Source organism: Prinia subflava, chromosome 9 (genome assembly GCF_021018805.1).
Source record: "Prinia subflava isolate CZ2003 ecotype Zambia chromosome 9, Cam_Psub_1.2, whole genome shotgun sequence".
Classification (NCBI taxonomy): Eukaryota; Metazoa; Chordata; class Aves; order Passeriformes; family Cisticolidae; genus Prinia; species Prinia subflava.
The window spans coordinates 5,554,310-5,570,981 of record NC_086255.1 but is presented as its reverse complement, the minus strand read 5'-3'; the positions used below and the strand labels follow the sequence as shown (position 1 = coordinate 5,570,981).

The following is a 16,672-nucleotide window of genomic DNA, read 5'->3' as shown; positions in this document are numbered from 1 at the left end:
TGAAAGAGAAAGTCCTGCTCTCAGGTGGAGGAAGGAGAGGAGGAGAAAAACTTCACTCAGCAAAGGTGCTCATTTGTTGTTTTTAACTTGAGTGGTTTAGCACTTTAGTTTACAGAAGTTACATCAAAAACTGCTGCAGTTCAGTTGAAGGGTCAGATACTTTTAAAATCAGGCTTGCTGCTGAAATCAGTGCCCCATTTATTCATCCCTAAGCAGCTGCTGTTTTTAACAGGAGCTCTCAGCATCACAGCAACTCCCACCTCTGATATCCCACACATTCCACATCGCAAAAACACAGCAAACCACCCACAGGAAACACTGAGGCAGCAACCCACACACACACAGACCCTACTCTGAACGTACTAGGCACTGCAGAACAGTAGGAGAAATGAACACACAGAATGGGAAGCAAACAGGTTTGAAAGATAAGGGAGCTCAAGTACAACTAGTGGGAAATGTGCCTGTTCTTAAAGGCTGAGGGGTGGAGTCAGTACTTCCCATGAGGTACTTTGGAAAGCACTCAATTCCTAAAGAAATAATGGCAGAAACTATTAAAGTAGGGGCCTGCTCCAGGGGCTCAGACATCAGATAGAGTTTCTAAGCTTTGGAATCCCAAACTTGAACTTAAACATGGCAAAAGGTTTAGATTGAAAGCAGCAAAGTGGTTTTAATTTAAGGACCACAACAGCTCATATTCAGAGCTCAGTTTATGTAAATAAGGATGAGCAAGTTCCCTTCTAGAGAAAGCTCTGTGATACAACTGAAGATAATCAAAGTTACGGTGTGACAGTATCCAGCAATACTTACTCACCAAGAGAATTTTAACAAAGCTACCCTCCATCCCATAATTTACACTGCTATTCTATGTCAGAGCTGCTTTTGAGACAATTACTGCTCAGCTTTACACTTAATTTATGAAAATAAACTTGAAAGGCAAGTTTAATCCTGCAACAATGCCACAGCACTGCAACCACTGTTCTCAGTGGTCGATATCCAACTGGACAAAGCACAAAATTAATTTATGTTGTTTTGAAACTTTTAATTAACTCTGGCCAAGCAGGTTCTTACAAGTCAGTCAAATAATTAAGGCTAATTCAAGAGATACTTCAGAAAAAGCAAAAAATGAACCTGACGAATCAAATACAGCACACAATGCCACACTTTGCAGTAGCAGTAGGAACTGCACGTTATGGAAACTCAGATCTGTAACATACAAATTGTAAAGCTGAGTCCATAAGTAGCTGTAAGGGTTACCTTCTAATAGTTTTGTTCTTTTATACTTAAATGCTAACAGGTATCCAGAGTAGCAACTGAAGCTGGGTGGTCAAGAACCAGCTGATGTACATGAACAATTCACTTACTGCTAACCTAAAATCCTGAACTAAGCTTAGTTTTTGATCTGAGAAAACACGTCATTACAAGAGGTGACAGAGATGTCATGTGCTTTACAGTATCTCTAACAGTGAACAAGCTTAGTATCTGCAACAATAAAACACTCCTTCAAGTTGCATTACATCCCTGCGTACAAAGCAATGCCAAATATTAACAATAGCTGAGGGTTGGCCTTGACCTACATTTATCAATATAAAAATGCTTTTCTTACATATCTGTATACACATAAAATCCTCCATGCTCTTCATATTTCCAAACATCACCTCTGTATGCTGAAATCACTGAGAATATGAAGTGCTTCTAAAGCTCACTTGAGCCTTACACATAAAACACACACTGAAACTCTGGAAAGTGTACTGGATGTCCCCACCTGAAGTGTCAGTTCAACATTAAACTGCTTCCTGCAGCACACACTCTGCCTTAAGTATGACTTTCCACCCTTCATTGTGCTTGGCTGTGGTAAGATTGAGCCCTTGCAGTTTGTAAGACTTGACACTGCTTGTCATGTTTTCCATTCAGTCCACTGAAATTCAGGATTGCCAGCATCTGTCTGGAGAACCCCTTCAGTTCCCACCCTTCAATTCTACTCAGCTCCTTCACTCCAACACAGTTCAGCAGAACTGCAGCAGAACAAGAAATGTGAACTTAAATAGCAGGACAGCATCAATAATGAGCAGTTTAAAGTCAATATTCCAGAAATGTGACTTGCACACCAAGTACCACTCACTCTACCCAAGAATTTGCAAGCATTAATAAAGTTCATATATTATGGTACATGCATCTTTTTCAGTGAAAGGACTGATACAACATATCTTCATTCTTGAATGCTGATTGAAGCTGATTTTATCTTTCATATTTTTATCTTTGTGGAAAAGGTTTTTACAATGGATTTCTGATTAAAAATTTTGAAGACGTGCAGTACTTTTACATTTTCTTGTTAATATACTAAGTACTTGAATAATGCACAGTCCCCGGATCAGAAAGTCTCTTGTGCTGTCATTTTGAGACCCATACATCATGCGTAACTTGTGGATGTCTTTAAGTGTCATTGCTATCAGCCCTGCGACAATGAAGGGTCTAAATGGTCTTGCTAAGGGCTTAAAATAGGATACTATAAAAAACAGAAGCGTCAAAGCCATATGTTTGGCCCGAAATGAGCCAGCTGATAAATATAACCAGTCCAGCTTTTATGTGGCAGTCAAAAAGCGACGGCTACAGCGCTGAATTGTCTCCCTTGGTCGCTCTTCCAGGGGCAAACCAGTGTTATCAGCCTGTGCAGCAGCGAAGGAGTTTTACCATTTGCGTTCTCACCGGAGTCACATGAAGGACGGGATACAACACACGAAGCCCACGGGTCCGGGATCAGCCCGGGTTGGAGCTCACCCCGTCAGGGCAGCGCGGTCCGGCCCGCTCACGCCCAGCCCCGGCCGGCCCTGCCCGCCGCGGCTCCCCCTTGGCCCGGCGGCGGCCGTGGGGCCCAGGGGAGCGGGAGGCGGGGCCGGGCCCGCTCCCCGCACCCGCCGGGCCTCCCTCCCCTCCGCCATGCGGCGCGGCCGCGCCGGCCCGGCCCTTTCCCCGCGCCGCCCGCTCCCTCCCGGGCGGGCACTCCCGGGCGGCCTCCGCTCAGCGCCGGCGGATTCCGGGTGGGTTCTCCCGGGCCGGCGGGTCCCGGAGCGGGCGCGGCCGGGAGCCGGGGAGCGGCGCGGGAGGCGACCCGGCGCTGTGTGTGTGTGGGCGCGGCCCGCACTGACCGTTCGCCCGCTTCAGGGCGTTCTCGGGCCGCTGGAAGTACACCGGCATGATGGCGGCGGCGGCGGCTCCTCACGGGGCGGCGGCGGCTCCGAGCTCCAGCCAGGCGGCACGCGCGGCCGGAAAGGGAGGGGGCGCCGGAGGAAGGGGAGGGAAAAGGGCCCGCGCGCCCCCACGGCGGAAGCGGAAACCCCGCCCCGCGCGCGCGAACCGCCAGGCGGGAGCGGAGCAGCAGCGGCGGCGCATTGGGATCGGGATAGGAATCGGGATAGGAATCGGGATCGGATCGACGGGCATTGGGATCGGGACAGGAACAGGATCGACGGGCACAGGGATCGGGACAGGATCGACGGGCACAGGGATCGGGACAGGGACAGGATCGACAGGGCATTGGCATCGGGACCGGGGCAGGATCGACGGGCATTGGGATCGGACAGGGACCGGATCGACGGGCACAGGGATGGGGACAGGAACAGGATCGACAGGGCACAGGGATCGGGACTGGGTCGACCGGGCATTGGGATCGGGACAGGGATCGGATCCACAGGGCATTGGGATCGGGACAGGGACAGGATCGACGGGGCACTGGGATCGGGATCGGGACCGGATCGACAGGGCATTGGGATCGGGATGGGCGCCGGGACCAAACCGGGATCTTGATCAGGACCGGATCCGGATGGAAAGGGCATTGCGATCGGGACCGGCTGGACGGGGCATTGGGATCCGGGACCTGGAGGGGATCGTGGAGGAATCGCGGAAGAAGCGGGAGGGGGATTGGGACGGGGACCTTGAAGGGATCGTGAGATGGGGTCGCGGGAAGATCGGGACCGTGGGGCGGATCGGGATCGGGAGGGGATCGCGGGGCGAGCTCCACAAAGGCCAACGAGCCTCAAACGATACCGGGGGCACAGGGACTTTGCCGGGCCGGCGCTCGGGTGGCGCTGGGCCTCGTGTGAGTCGTTCACCTGTCTCGCACTCTGTTATCAGCATTTTTTTACTGCTCGTTTTCTTAAACCATTGCTGTTTCTAGTAAATAGTTCTCAGCCCAACCCGTGGTCTTTACCTTTTTGCACCTCAAATTCTCCATCCTATCGCAGAGGGAGGTGTGGGGGGACGTGAGGGAGTGGTCTGGAGTGTTTCAGTATTAGGGAACACTAGATTGGGGAATTCTATTCCTAAACCCTGACAGACCTGTATTTTAGTACGGCCTGCATTAAGTAGAGTCATCACTAAGGTATTTATAGTGCTGAACAAGTGATTTTCTTGTATTCATAAAATTAATTTCAAAGTCTGTCGAGTGAGTACCTGAGGTCTGGGTGGCAGCTGTGCCCATGTCACCAGAGCCAGTGACTGTCCTTGCAGCCTTCTCATGGGGACTGCACGTGTCCTGCCTGGTACTTATAGCTGGATTTGCTATTGGGCAGCCTACTCCATGTTTTTGGATCTTTGAAGTTCCTGAAAGCCTTCCAGGCTGGGATCAAGATGATTTTGTATCAGGAGCAGCTTTTGTCATCTGACTTGTCATGTCTCTTCCTATGTGGGAGCTGAGTATATTTAACGTGTGTGCTTCATGACTTCATGAAAATCATAGGGCAGGTTGCCCTTTGGAGTGTTCTGTAGCCAGGCTGGGACAAGCCTGGTCTCCCAGAACTTCACATGGAAGCAGCTTCTGATGCTCCTCTAGTTATCCCAGTTATTTCAGAAATTTCTTCTAATCAGTGTCATGGTATTACTAGAATCATTTAGGTTGGAAAACACCCTTAAAATCATGGAGTCCAATGTTCAGGTGCCACTGTTCATCCAAACTTGCAAATGAGATCTTTACATTCTCAATAAACTTGCTGATGCATGGAGTTACTCAGGAATAGTTGTTCTGCTTCCATGACGTCTTCACACCACTCAAGCCAGCCTTTATCCATGCTGTGTGGAAACACAGGGCTGTCTGTGTTTTGGGTTACTCAGGGTACAGCTCCTGGCTGTCACTTCAGGAGGTGGCTGCCAGCAGGGCCACCCTCCTTTTGTGTAACATTTTACATAAACTGTGCCCCATGACTTACAGAGGGCTGTGGAGATGATGACGGCACTGGAGCTCCTCGCTTTTGGGAAAGGCTAAGGGAGCTGTTCAGCCTGGAGAAGAGACAACTGAGCAGGACTCTCATCCATGTCTGTCACTCTGACGGGAGGTGGCAGAGGATGGACCAGGCTCTGCTCGGTGGTGTCCAGCAGCGGGACAAGAGGCAACAGGCAGAAACACATGGAATTCCACCTGTATACGAGGAAGAACTGTGTTGTGCAGTGATCGCGCACTGGACTGCCCACGGCGGCCCTGCAGCCTCCCTCACTGTAAATCTCCAAAAGCCGCCTGGACACGCTCCTGAGTGCCGTGCTCCGGGCACCTGCACTGGCTGAGCTCCACGGTCCCTTCCAACTCCAACCACCCAGGGATTCTGTCACGCAGACCACAAAACAGACCCATTTTCCCCAGGCCATTTCTCCCCCGCTACCGCCGGAGAAGAGGCGGGCGGCTCCCGGCGGAGGCAGCGCAGGCAGCGGGCGGGCGGGGAGCGCTCAGTAAATGGCGGGGGGGCGGGCCGGGCGGGCGGAGCGGGGCCGTGAGGGCGGAGCGGGCCCGGGCGGGCGGAAGGCGGCGGAGCGAAGATGGCAGAGCCGGAGGCGCAGCTGCTGCGGGCCGTGGGGCTGATCGGTGAGGGCCGGGGGAGCCGGGCCGGGCCGGGGGCGGTGCCGCGGTACCGGGGCCCGCCGCGCTGAGGCCGCGGGCCCGGGCGGTGCCGGGGATGCCGGCCCCGCCTGTTGCAGAGCTAAGCCGTGCACAACTCGGCCGAAGTGTCTGAAATTCGCGGCTTCCGAGGCTTGTGTTGCGAAATCAGAAATAGAGAAAATCGTAAATCAGCTGGTCCCGGTGCTTGTTCCTCAATACCGTGCTCATGTTGGATGTGCGTTCAAACTTGGTGCTTCTCTGACCTCGTGAAGCAGGTCAAGAATGGAGATTTATTAATATTTTAAAAATGAAGCCTGTATCATAATTCCTACCTTAAGGCTTAAACCGTAGGGGCAGAACTGGATGTCTAGGGTCAGGGTAAGGTGGAATTTTAATCTGATTCCAGGAAACAAACCTGATTAACCCATCAATTTACTTCCTTGCTGCTGTTTGGCATTCTCACAGTGACCATCTTTCCACCATAGAAAAAGACACCAACGGAGATGCTTTGTGGGTTTGGTGCTATCCGTCCATCACACCTGAACTGAGGACTCTGTTGCTGCGAAAGTGCTGCCTTACAGATGAAAACAAATTGCTTCATACGTTTGTATTCGGCCAGTATAAAAGGTCTTGGTTCTACATCACAACGGTAGAAGTTCAAGATTCTCCAGCCTTGAAAAAGGTATGGCTTGGCAGGGGTTTTCAGTAGGATGTAGGGAGGGCTTCTGCAGAGCTTCCTCTGTGGATTTAGCAGTGTTTTCCCATGGAGAGAAACGTGGGGAAGAAAAGGGATTCAAGCTCACAGATAACAGCTCTGTGCAGGTGTCCAGCCTGTCTATGTTTCGTTTGTCACCCAGACATGGAATTGCAGAATAACTGAGATATTCATTACCCAATTCTTTGTGTTAACATACAAATGCTATTTCATGCTGCTGTTTCTAGTTAATTGGCATTTCAAGTTCAGCATTCTTTTCTCTCTACAAAGGTTGTTTCATACTGTGCAGAGTCTTGTTCCTTTAGAACTTGCTGCCTTTTTCCCCCAAACGATCAAGTTATGTAGGTACTTCTTTTCCACTGCATTGATTACTAGAAGACAGCAAATACAGTTGTATCCTCTATCTTTTCCCTGTTATGAAAATCATTAAACTGCTGGTTAAGTCTGTTCAATTTTCATGTTTCGTGCTATGTTGTTAAGTAGAAAGATAATGTGGTAATTTTGGATGCCCACAGCAGAATGCTGCTTGCCTTTCCTCGCTCCAATTTATATTTCCTATGAACTAAAATAAAATTAAATGTCACAGTGCTTTCAGTAGTTGCAGTGGGAGATGCTATTTCAGGAGGACACGTGAGCCTGGTCATTGTCTGCAGACTTTCAGTCTTGTACTGTCCCAGCCCTTAATCATTTGATTGAGGAAGTCGGAGTAGTTCTGTTTGTGGGCCCGCTGTGGGTTTTTTCCTGTCTCTTTCTAAATATGTTGATGCTGTCTGCCTCCCCGCCTCCTTTGGCAACAAATTCTGGAAGTTTCCTCCCTGCTGTGGGGAAGAAAAATGCCTTTCTGTTTTTTAATAGCCTCATGAGATTAGAGGAGAGCAACACTTGTGTGTAGGTGAAGCAAAAGATAGTCTGTACTAGAGCTGAGTCACATCTGAAGTCCTCTGTCCAGGCCATTCCTGCAGTTAGGAGCTTGGAGCCTTGACAGTAAAGTGAGCAGGACAGTTTGTGTGGGGTCTTTACTGAGCTCTGTGTGTTTCTGTGCCTGTGTCATGTGCAGGTGACCCACTTCTCCATTGTCCTGACGGCCAAAGACTTCAACCCAGAGAAATATGCAGCCTTCACCAGGATCCTCTGTAGGTGTGTATAAAAGCTGGCCTGAGGTACTGCTGTGTGCATGCTTAGATCTTGCCAAAGCAAAAGGTTGAATTCATTGTGTTGCATTTATTCAAACAAATTGCTGGAAACTCAGTCCTACAAATGAAATCAGGTGATAAAAATCCTTGATTTGAGCTTGTCATGTTCAGAAAGTGTTGAGTGAATGTCAGATGTTCATTGGGTTTTAATGTGTGTGTGTTCTCCAGACACACAACATCACCACCCTCACACTAATTTTCTCTAAGAATATATTTTTTAAAAGTGTAAATGTTTGGGAAGATGTCAGTGCTGGACTTAAATGACTTGTATCCCTCCACAACATCTTTGTAAATGCTGCTTGCTGCTCCTCTGAGCTAAGCACAGCACCCAGGGATGTTTTTGCTTTTGCTAGAGGGAAGTGAGAGCCCTCTTCCAACCAGAAAACCTCTTCTCATTTCCTTGTCCTGTTTTCTCATTTCCCTTCATGTCCCCATTCTCTTGCTCTCTCTCTGCTGCTTATTTTGCTTTTCCTTCAGTTTCTGAATTAGTTTGGTCCCCGTTCTTGATACCAAGAGTATTCCCTGAGATTTTGCTGCTAATTGGATGCAACTCTGAGGTTATGTGCTCTTGGGACTTACTATATATAATGTAGAATTGGGAATACCTTCAGGCTTACCATTTCTGCAGGGTACTGAAAAACTGAGATTTGTTCTTTTTTGGTGATACATGAAGTACTTAGTTTCACTGTGTGTCACATTTCTGCTGACTTACCAGCTAATACTTCCTTTCAGATCTAGAATGGATTCTTCTAAGCATGATAATAATTGAGTTTCAAATGTGATGTAGCTCTGTGCTATAGCTAACATGGAAAATGTCTAGCTGACAACTTCAGTGCTATTCCTGAAATATCTTAACGTGTAAAATAGGTTACAGTGTCTCTCTGCTTCCTGGAAGACAGCTGACAGTGCATGGGTTCTCTCAGTGTCTGCTTCTTCTGTGTCATTTTGGGTTTTTAATGAGTATCAAGGACCTGTTTATATTTTTCTTTCATCACTTAGCAAAGAGGAGGGAAGAATGGCAAAAGAGACTTGGATAAAATATTAAAAGCTATCTAGTCATAGTCTGCATGTAGTAACAGGAGTTACTGTGGTAGGTGCTTTTTCATTAAGCAGACACTTTCCAAGTCTGCAAAGAATCCTTTGTCTGGACACCTGCCTACACCTTTGGGGTGTGCATCTATCTTAGTCCATGTTGGTTCATTCATAAAATAGAAAGCTGAAATAAAAGCACAGGGTTATTTTAATTTCTAAAAGACAGACGTGTTTGTGTGCATGCTGGAAGACTTCCAGTTTAGTGTTTAAAACCTGAACCAGGTGTCCAGAATAGGAGTTATTGCCAGCAATATTGCTATTTTTATACTGATGTTTAATTTTTTAATTTTTCATATATATTTTGGTGCACTGAATGCAGTTAAAATACCAGAGTTTCTTCTTTTCACACAGAATCTACTTAAAGCATGGAAGTCCAGTTAAAATGATGGAGAGTTACATTGCAGTCCTTACAAAGGGCATCTGCCAAAGTGAAGAAAATGGATCCTTCCTCAGCAAGGACTTTGATGCTCGGAAGGCTTACCTTGCTGGCTCCATCAAAGGTTAATCTCTGCCAGAGTCTCTATTCTGATTTCTTTCTTACAGCCCAAAATATTGTTTTCACGTATGCTTCAAGTAAACTGTGCTGACACTGTCACCTCTGCTGTTACTATTAAGCTTCTTCAAAAACATGATAATATCAGCATATATATATCTTCTATAACATACTTTCCCCTCTTTTCTAGATATAGTGTCTCAGTTTGGAATGGAAACAGTTATTTTATATACTGCACTGATGTTAAAGAAGAGAATTGTAGTTTACCATCCTAGAATAGAGGCTATCCAGGAATTTACCAGGTATTTTATCAATTCCTTCCTTCCGTCCCACCCACTTCCAGAAATCCAAACAATTTTGAACCTTCATTGACAAAAAAGCCTGTATTTTAAGGAAAAAAAAAATCTATCTTAAACCTGTTCATAGAAATTCTGCTGAATCCTTCTTAAGGTTTAGCTATATGTTGCTCAACTCAGAAAAGTTTAATGGTGTAATGAGTGATAAACTCTGCACTGATAGTAGAAGTCTCTACAGTTCATATACATATATATATACCCCCCCAAATGAGACCTAGTGATAATTGTATTTTTTCATGGCATGCAGTTTTTACTGTGAAGCTTTAGTTAGTGTAAGTAAAACTCTACTGTGTCTCAAGTTGCACCCTAATCTCCCTAGGACTTTGCCAGCTTTAGTGTGGCATCGACAAGACTGGTCAATTCTCCATTCATACGTGCATCTAAATGAGGAGGAACTGGAAGCCTTAAAAGCCTGCACAGGTAGTGATAATTTATTAAAGAAAAATACCAGGAAAATTCAATTTCAGCTTCTGTTGCTGCAAAGTTTTGCACCAGGGAACTTCGGAGGGAAAAAAAGGTTATTTTGTATTAATGCTGTTGATCAAATTTAAACATAATTTTCTTTGGAAAAGGCAAATAAACTAAACAAGTATGTGGGAAGATAATTAGTTAATCTGGTGGCTTTGGGTGGGTCAATATCAGTCTATCCCTAATGACAGATGCAAAGCAGCCTTGAGACTTTTTTGATGCTTTGATTGAAGGGATTGAAAGTTTTCCTGTTGTAGAGAAGCAGCTCACTTAAATAAGCTGCATTTTTTCCCAGCTTCTACACATCACTAGTAATGGAATGTGTTTTTTTGAATTCCTAACTCTGAAGTCCCAGATTTCTGTCCTGGTGTCAGTAAATCTGAGGCTCCTAAGCACAGGTAAACTTTACCTGTAGGAGTTTGGTCTGTGTGACCCAGTGCTGTGTGTGCACAGTGCTTAATGCACAATCCAGGAACAGGCCCTTGCTTTATGCAGAGGTTCCTGTGACTCATCATGTGGCCATTAAGAGGCTTCTTTATACAGAATATGAGCAAAGATACTACTCATCTTCAGCCTTTCTACAGCTCACCAAGCATCTTCCATGGAGAAAACTGCTCCAGGTTTGCTCATCTGATATGCTATAAATAAGAAAATCTGCTGGGTTTATTCTCTGTTCCAGTCTAATACTGACTTCGTGACAAGAGGCTCCAGAGTGGAGATTTTTGTAATGACAAAGTTGCAAATGAGTAATTTTAGTAGGAAGGTAGGAAGAGAGTTTAACATTTCAGATTGATAACTTGGTGATATTGCTGTAGTGTTAACAGTTAATCTGTGCTCATGGTAGTTTTAGAAGTTGTTTTTTAAGCTCCTTGGAAATGAAGCATCTGCTGAACACTTGTTGAATGATAATATCAAGAGAGCAACCTCCTAGGTCCAATGGGTATTGTGTCAAATACTCAGAACAGACTTTAGGACTGTGATTTTTGGTTTTATTTATGAAGATCCTAACCTTGCTGAATTCCGTGCTCTAGGTTACATCGCTGGATTTACAGACTCTGAAGTGAGCAGCAGATCAGACCTCTATGATGTGTATGTGAATTTGGCAGACAGTGAGATTACAGTTTCACCTGTAGTAAAAGGTTGGTTGCTGTTTGTATTTTGGATTGGGAGGCAGTTTATTCCAGGGGTGGCAGTAATTGCTAAACCTTGCTGTAGGTTAAACAATCTTGATCTTTCTTTCTTCCAGGTTTTGAAAAGTCAATATGTAAGTTTCTGTCTTCATTTTATTGCCACCCTGGAAGACTGGTTAATGTTGGAATTTGGAAAGATGTGCTTTGTTTTCTAAGAAATAAACAATTGAGATTTCATCCATGTTAGACATGGAAGAGGCTTTCAGCTGAATGGAGAGATATTACATGAGTTTTTAGAAAAACTGGAATGGCACTAAATACTTAAAGACTTGAAGGCTGGGGATTATTTGAAAGAAAACCTTGTGTGTTGCTTATCATCTTGCTGCTCCTTATCACTGCTTTGGGCCACTTCAGAGGGGCTAGCTGTTGATACAAGATTATTGCCTTTACCAACAGATTTCAAATGGCAGTCATGAAAAGATTTCTCAGTTTGGTGTGTTATTCATATGTATTTCTATATATCACAAAAATGTGATGTGTGGTGTTTTGTTTGTTTCTTACACAGAGGCAATGACAATGGGAAAACTTCACAAAGAAATTGGACAGTTAATTGTTCAATCTGCAGAAGATCCAGATAAATCAGACAGCCAAGTCATTAAGGTTAATATTTTATTTTTAAATCTAATTAACTTCTATTACTAAATCTTGGCAGAAGGAGGGAGTAGGAGGAAGAGTATCACTGAGAATCATTCAGTCTCTTCTACCTTCTGCCTTTTCACAAATGAGCATTTTTATTCATCATGAAGGTTTTTGAAGATAACTTAGTTTATATTATCTCTTGGGTAACTACATTGCTGTAGAAAGTTCAGAAATTCTATTGATTTTAAGACTAGTTTCCCAGTTTTATTCTACAAGGCATTTTGCCAAATGCTTTGTCAATAGTATTGGCAATACCTTGAAAAGGTCCTGCTAAATATGGCTTCTTAGCTATAAAACCTGATTTCTATGATGATGGCATTTTATCACTCCCTCCCCCATTTAATATTGGACATTTCACAGTTGAGTGACTTAGTCACAGAGCTCAGTAAGGTCAGGAGAGGAGTGGTTGTGCTTCCTTTATCCAGCATGGCACAAGCCTGGGCTGAAGAACTGTTACAAGATAGCCTTGAAATAAATAGGGTCCTTATTTTAAATGAGCTATTTATTTATCATTATTTTCCTTTTTTGTTCTGTATTGATTTTTTTTTATTGTAAGTATATGTGAAGACCTTTTAATACCTAATACTATATTCATGATTGCTTGTTTTTCTGTTCCTTAAGGACATTTCTCTGAAGACAAAAGAAATCTTGGCTACTTTAGCCTCACTTACTGAAGTTTCTGATGGCAATGAAAAACCAACCCTTAATGCTGAGGCCCTGAAACAAAAGCGATTTCCACCAGCCACAGAAAACTTCCTTTTTCATTTAGCAGCTGCTGAACAAATGCTCAAAATCTGATTTTGATGCACTGCAATGTTATGGACCAATTCTGAAAAAGCTGTCTCTGCCATCCAGATAGGTATACCTAGTATTTTATACAAAAAACTAAAGGTATGAGTCAATGTCCTAATTACCATGATGTAATGCAGAATACTGGAGCTTGACTGGGAACATACGGAGACATATTTGGGAACATTCCTGGTGTCATTATCTGCCCCCAACTCTAACTGTGCACCTATGGCTCCTGTATTTCACCCCACAAAGGGAGTGGATGTACAAGCAGCACAGGCCAGTGTGTCCAGGCTGTGGCAGACATCAGTGGCTGTTTGTCCTGCACATTCCAGAGGCTGGACAGCTCTGACTTGTCTGCCTGGGGTCTGGAACGTGGCTGCAGCACACGAGCTGTGAGCCCAGCACAGCTGGGATGTGCTGATCCCTGCACAGGGACACCCTGAACGTGCAGCTGCTCTGAGTGCTCCTTCTGGGCTTCCAGGGGTGTCAGCCTGTCAGATGCTGCTCTTGCTCTGGACTGCCTGATACCTGGAAATCCCAAATAAATGGACAAGTTCTCTCATTCTACTTGAAAGTGTCTAGGTGTGAATAAAGGATGTCTGGGAAAATCTCATGTGGTAGCCTTAGTATGAAAAGGAAGGGATATTTTGAAGCTCAGGTGTGAGTCGAGCACCTCTTTTGGACTCTTGCCTTAGAGGTTTCCCCCTTTCACTCCATCCTGTGTCTCTGATGGAGGGACAGGATTCAGGATTACTGTGCTTGAAGTGGGGCTTCCTAAGGGGTCATGGACAGGTGCTGCCTTACAGCTGCAGCCATTTGAGAAGGGTTGGGGCTCTCAGCTGAGAAGAGAGCTGGCCATTCACTCCTGCTCCATGTGAAAGTCAGATGAGTCAGAGCCTCATGCACCAGGAATGCTGGAATGGCCAGGTGCCACAGGTGACTGGAGCTGTAACACAGGTACTGTCTGATGGTGCTCTGTGGAAATGAAATCTAGATGGAAACTTCTGAAGTCATAGTGAAAACTGGGAAAGAGTTTAGAGAAAATTAAAATTTGCCTACTTGTTTGGTTGCACAGCCAGAACTCAAGAGTAGTGAGTTTTTGTTGTTTGTTTTTGTTTTTTTTTTCACTGAGCAGCCTGAAACTAACTGCTTTACAATCTTCTGAGAAGAATTTAGAGTCTGTAAGGAAATGCTCTGAGCCAAACAATCTGTATTTGTTCACAAATGTCCACAACAAATCAGTCAATTCTGCAGTAGCACTTTGTTATAAGAAAAAAATAACATTTTCCTGGCCTTTGTACAGGTATGCTGTAGCATGTGGTTTTACATAGAGATTTTATACTGATGATTAAAACTTTAGTAACCAATATTTATATTGTTAAATAATTGGATGTTTGCTATTCTGAAACTGGTAGAGCTCATCAATAACTATGTGCAAGCAATATTGGTTGGATAAAGAGTTGTCCTTTTGCTATGTATGATACCTTAAGGAAATCTATTTTAGAATGTGATTAAGGAATGTGGCATCTGTGTATACAATGGGTGTTTATTACAGTCAGGAAATGAAAGTGCTTCAGAACAATCCCCTATTTTCAGGGGTGTAAAATTCTGCTTTAAACACTTAGTCTAAAGTTTAAATTCTGAACACAGTAGCATGTAATTTTTTTTTAACTTCTGGGAAAAATATTGCAGCTGCCTTTATTTACCTATAAGTGCTCTACAGCTTTTTTCCCCATTTGCCCATTAATGGTTTTTGTTAATGGTTCTTTAATATTGCTGCTTCTGTTTTGGGACCTGTAAAACAGTTGGATTAGAAGAACTGCAAAAATGTGCTGAAAATTCTATTCAGGACCTACTTTAAAGTCCACTGAAATGGAATTCTTTCACCAAGGAAAACCTGAATCTGCTTCAGCCGGCTGTCTTAACACCACAGTGTAACCAAGAAGAAACTCCCATGGTTTCTTACTAACAAACTGCCTTAAGGCATATCTAGAGACAACCACACAAAGCAGAGGAGCTCAATTGCAAACTAAACCTTGAATGCCTGTTTTCATTTTTTCTGTTCTGGAAATGTTTCAGATGAAAATCTTAGTGTTGTAGTAGATCTCCTGACGTCTGTGCAACACAGATGAAATACAGTTTTGCACTTAAAGGAACTGGACTCATAGCATGCTTATGCCTATTAAAAAATTCCTGACCAGTCTATCCTTTAATTTATGTAAATTGATTCTTGAATAGTTGTGACCATGGAGTCACAGGAGTTAGCTCTTAGTTTTGTAATACTGGGATTGAGCTATGGTTTGGTTTTTAGGTTGGAAATGGTCAAACACTTCCATCACCACTGTACAAGATTTATTGGTTTACCTCAGCTTCAGTGCATTAAAAATATTGTCTTAATGTTCTTGCATTTTCTTAATGACTTTTGACAGTGTTTCTTTCAAAAAAAAAATGGTTAAAATAAAATAGAAAAGTTTGCAAGGTCAGGACAGGAAAATAATTCTACTTCTCACTTCCCTTTCCCCAGGATGCACACAAGCACACTGTGGGTGCATTGCTCTTTTGTAGTCAGATGACATCCTTTTTTCCTCCTAGAAGCAAAGGCTGTTTAAAATGGAATTTTTATTCATACTTTTTCTGCTACATTTCTATTCTTGGAGAAATACAAAATGGTGAATGGTTTTTACCATAGCATCTCCACTACATTTGCAGAAATTGAAAGGTAAAGAGTGAACAGGCATGCAGAGAGAACCAGGATAAACACTCAGTCCCTGCAGTTGAGATTTTGCTGAATAAAATGGGGTTACTTGCTTTACTGCTTTCATCCCTGGGGTTTTAGTTCCTGGTGTATGAGCTGCCCTGCCCTGTTTCCCCTGCAGGCAAAAGGGGGAATATTCAATGGAGAGCAGTGTAATGCTTTGTAACCTGGAAAAACCTGACACAGGATATCTGAAAGAATTCATCTCAAACATCCTGGCTGCTTCTGCCAGGCCTTAGCCTCTGACTGCTCCTGCAGTGGCTACTGAGGGTTGGGTGTGTGGTGTGGGATATCAGTTGAAGCAGCTCCATTTCTAGATAAAAAAGGAGCCATAAAGCTCAGTGGAGGGAGTTCCCAGCTGCCTCAGAGTGCCTTACACCCTTCCTTGGGCAGCTGGCTGGCTGCAGCCTGAGTCACAGCATCTCTGGTCAGCTGAACTCACTCCTTGGAGCTGCTGAGTGATGTGGGATGGGAGGAGACTCCAAAGCCTGGGCAGCAGCTCCGTCCTGAGGGACACTGCAGCACGTGGTGTTTGCTGCCTGACAGGGAAGGAGCTGCAGTGCAGGACTCCCTCCCTGCCTTCATCCTTCCTTCCTCCACCCCGGGCATGTGGGGAAAAGAGAAAAGCAGCATGGCTGTGTTACAGGCCTGGGGGTAAAGCAGGGACACAGCTCCAGCTGAGAAAGGCTTTGATCTCAGTATTTCTTAACATGGGAGTGGCTGATTTTTTTTAAGCTACATTAAAGGGGCCTGAAAGCCTCACTGGATTTTCCTACATTACAAGCTGAGTGGGTGAGGCACAGCATCTTGTGCTGTACTGAGACTTCTGTTTCCCTTGAAGCTGAAAGCTTCCATCTGTTGTCATTCACCACAACTTAAACTGGTTCCACCACTAATGCACTGTCATTTAACACAAGGGCCAGCTAAGGCAGGAGACAGACCTGCCTTGGGCTGGTGTGTTGTTAAAGCATTCCACATTACAAAGGGTAAGGTTTTATCCTCCTAGGTCTCTCAAACATGATGCTTTGCTGCTTGTCTCAGTCCTGTTCCCTGACTTGTACCTCGGGACTACCAGGTGTCTGTTTCTGGCAGTTCTCATCTCAGGGATTGGTTCAAGGC

General features: G+C 44.7%; 2 protein-coding genes across 2 annotated transcripts in view; one reads left to right on the top strand and one right to left on the bottom strand.

Annotated features, from left to right (window-relative positions):
- EIF3A (eukaryotic translation initiation factor 3 subunit A) overlaps positions 1–3,300 on the bottom strand; it is a 28,693-nt gene extending 25,393 nt beyond the window's left edge. Inside the window, exon 1 of the mRNA XM_063405217.1 lies at positions 3,144–3,300. Within this exon, the coding sequence (XP_063261287.1) occupies positions 3,144–3,192 (49 nt within the window). The 5' untranslated portion in view covers positions 3,193–3,300. The remainder of the gene's footprint in view (positions 1–3,143) is intronic.
- A 2,464-nt stretch (positions 3,301–5,764) lies between these two features.
- On the top strand, positions 5,765–13,365 carry DENND10 (DENN domain containing 10). The gene is made up of 9 exons (XM_063405213.1): positions 5,765–5,845; positions 6,346–6,542; positions 7,633–7,712; positions 9,212–9,360; positions 9,544–9,655; positions 10,029–10,129; positions 11,209–11,316; positions 11,873–11,967; positions 12,628–13,365. The coding sequence occupies exons 1-9, from the start codon at positions 5,800–5,802 to the stop codon at positions 12,802–12,804; spliced, it is 1,065 nt and encodes a 354-aa protein (XP_063261283.1). The 5' UTR covers positions 5,765–5,799; the 3' UTR covers positions 12,805–13,365.
- Positions 13,366–16,672: the final 3,307 nt, after the last annotated feature.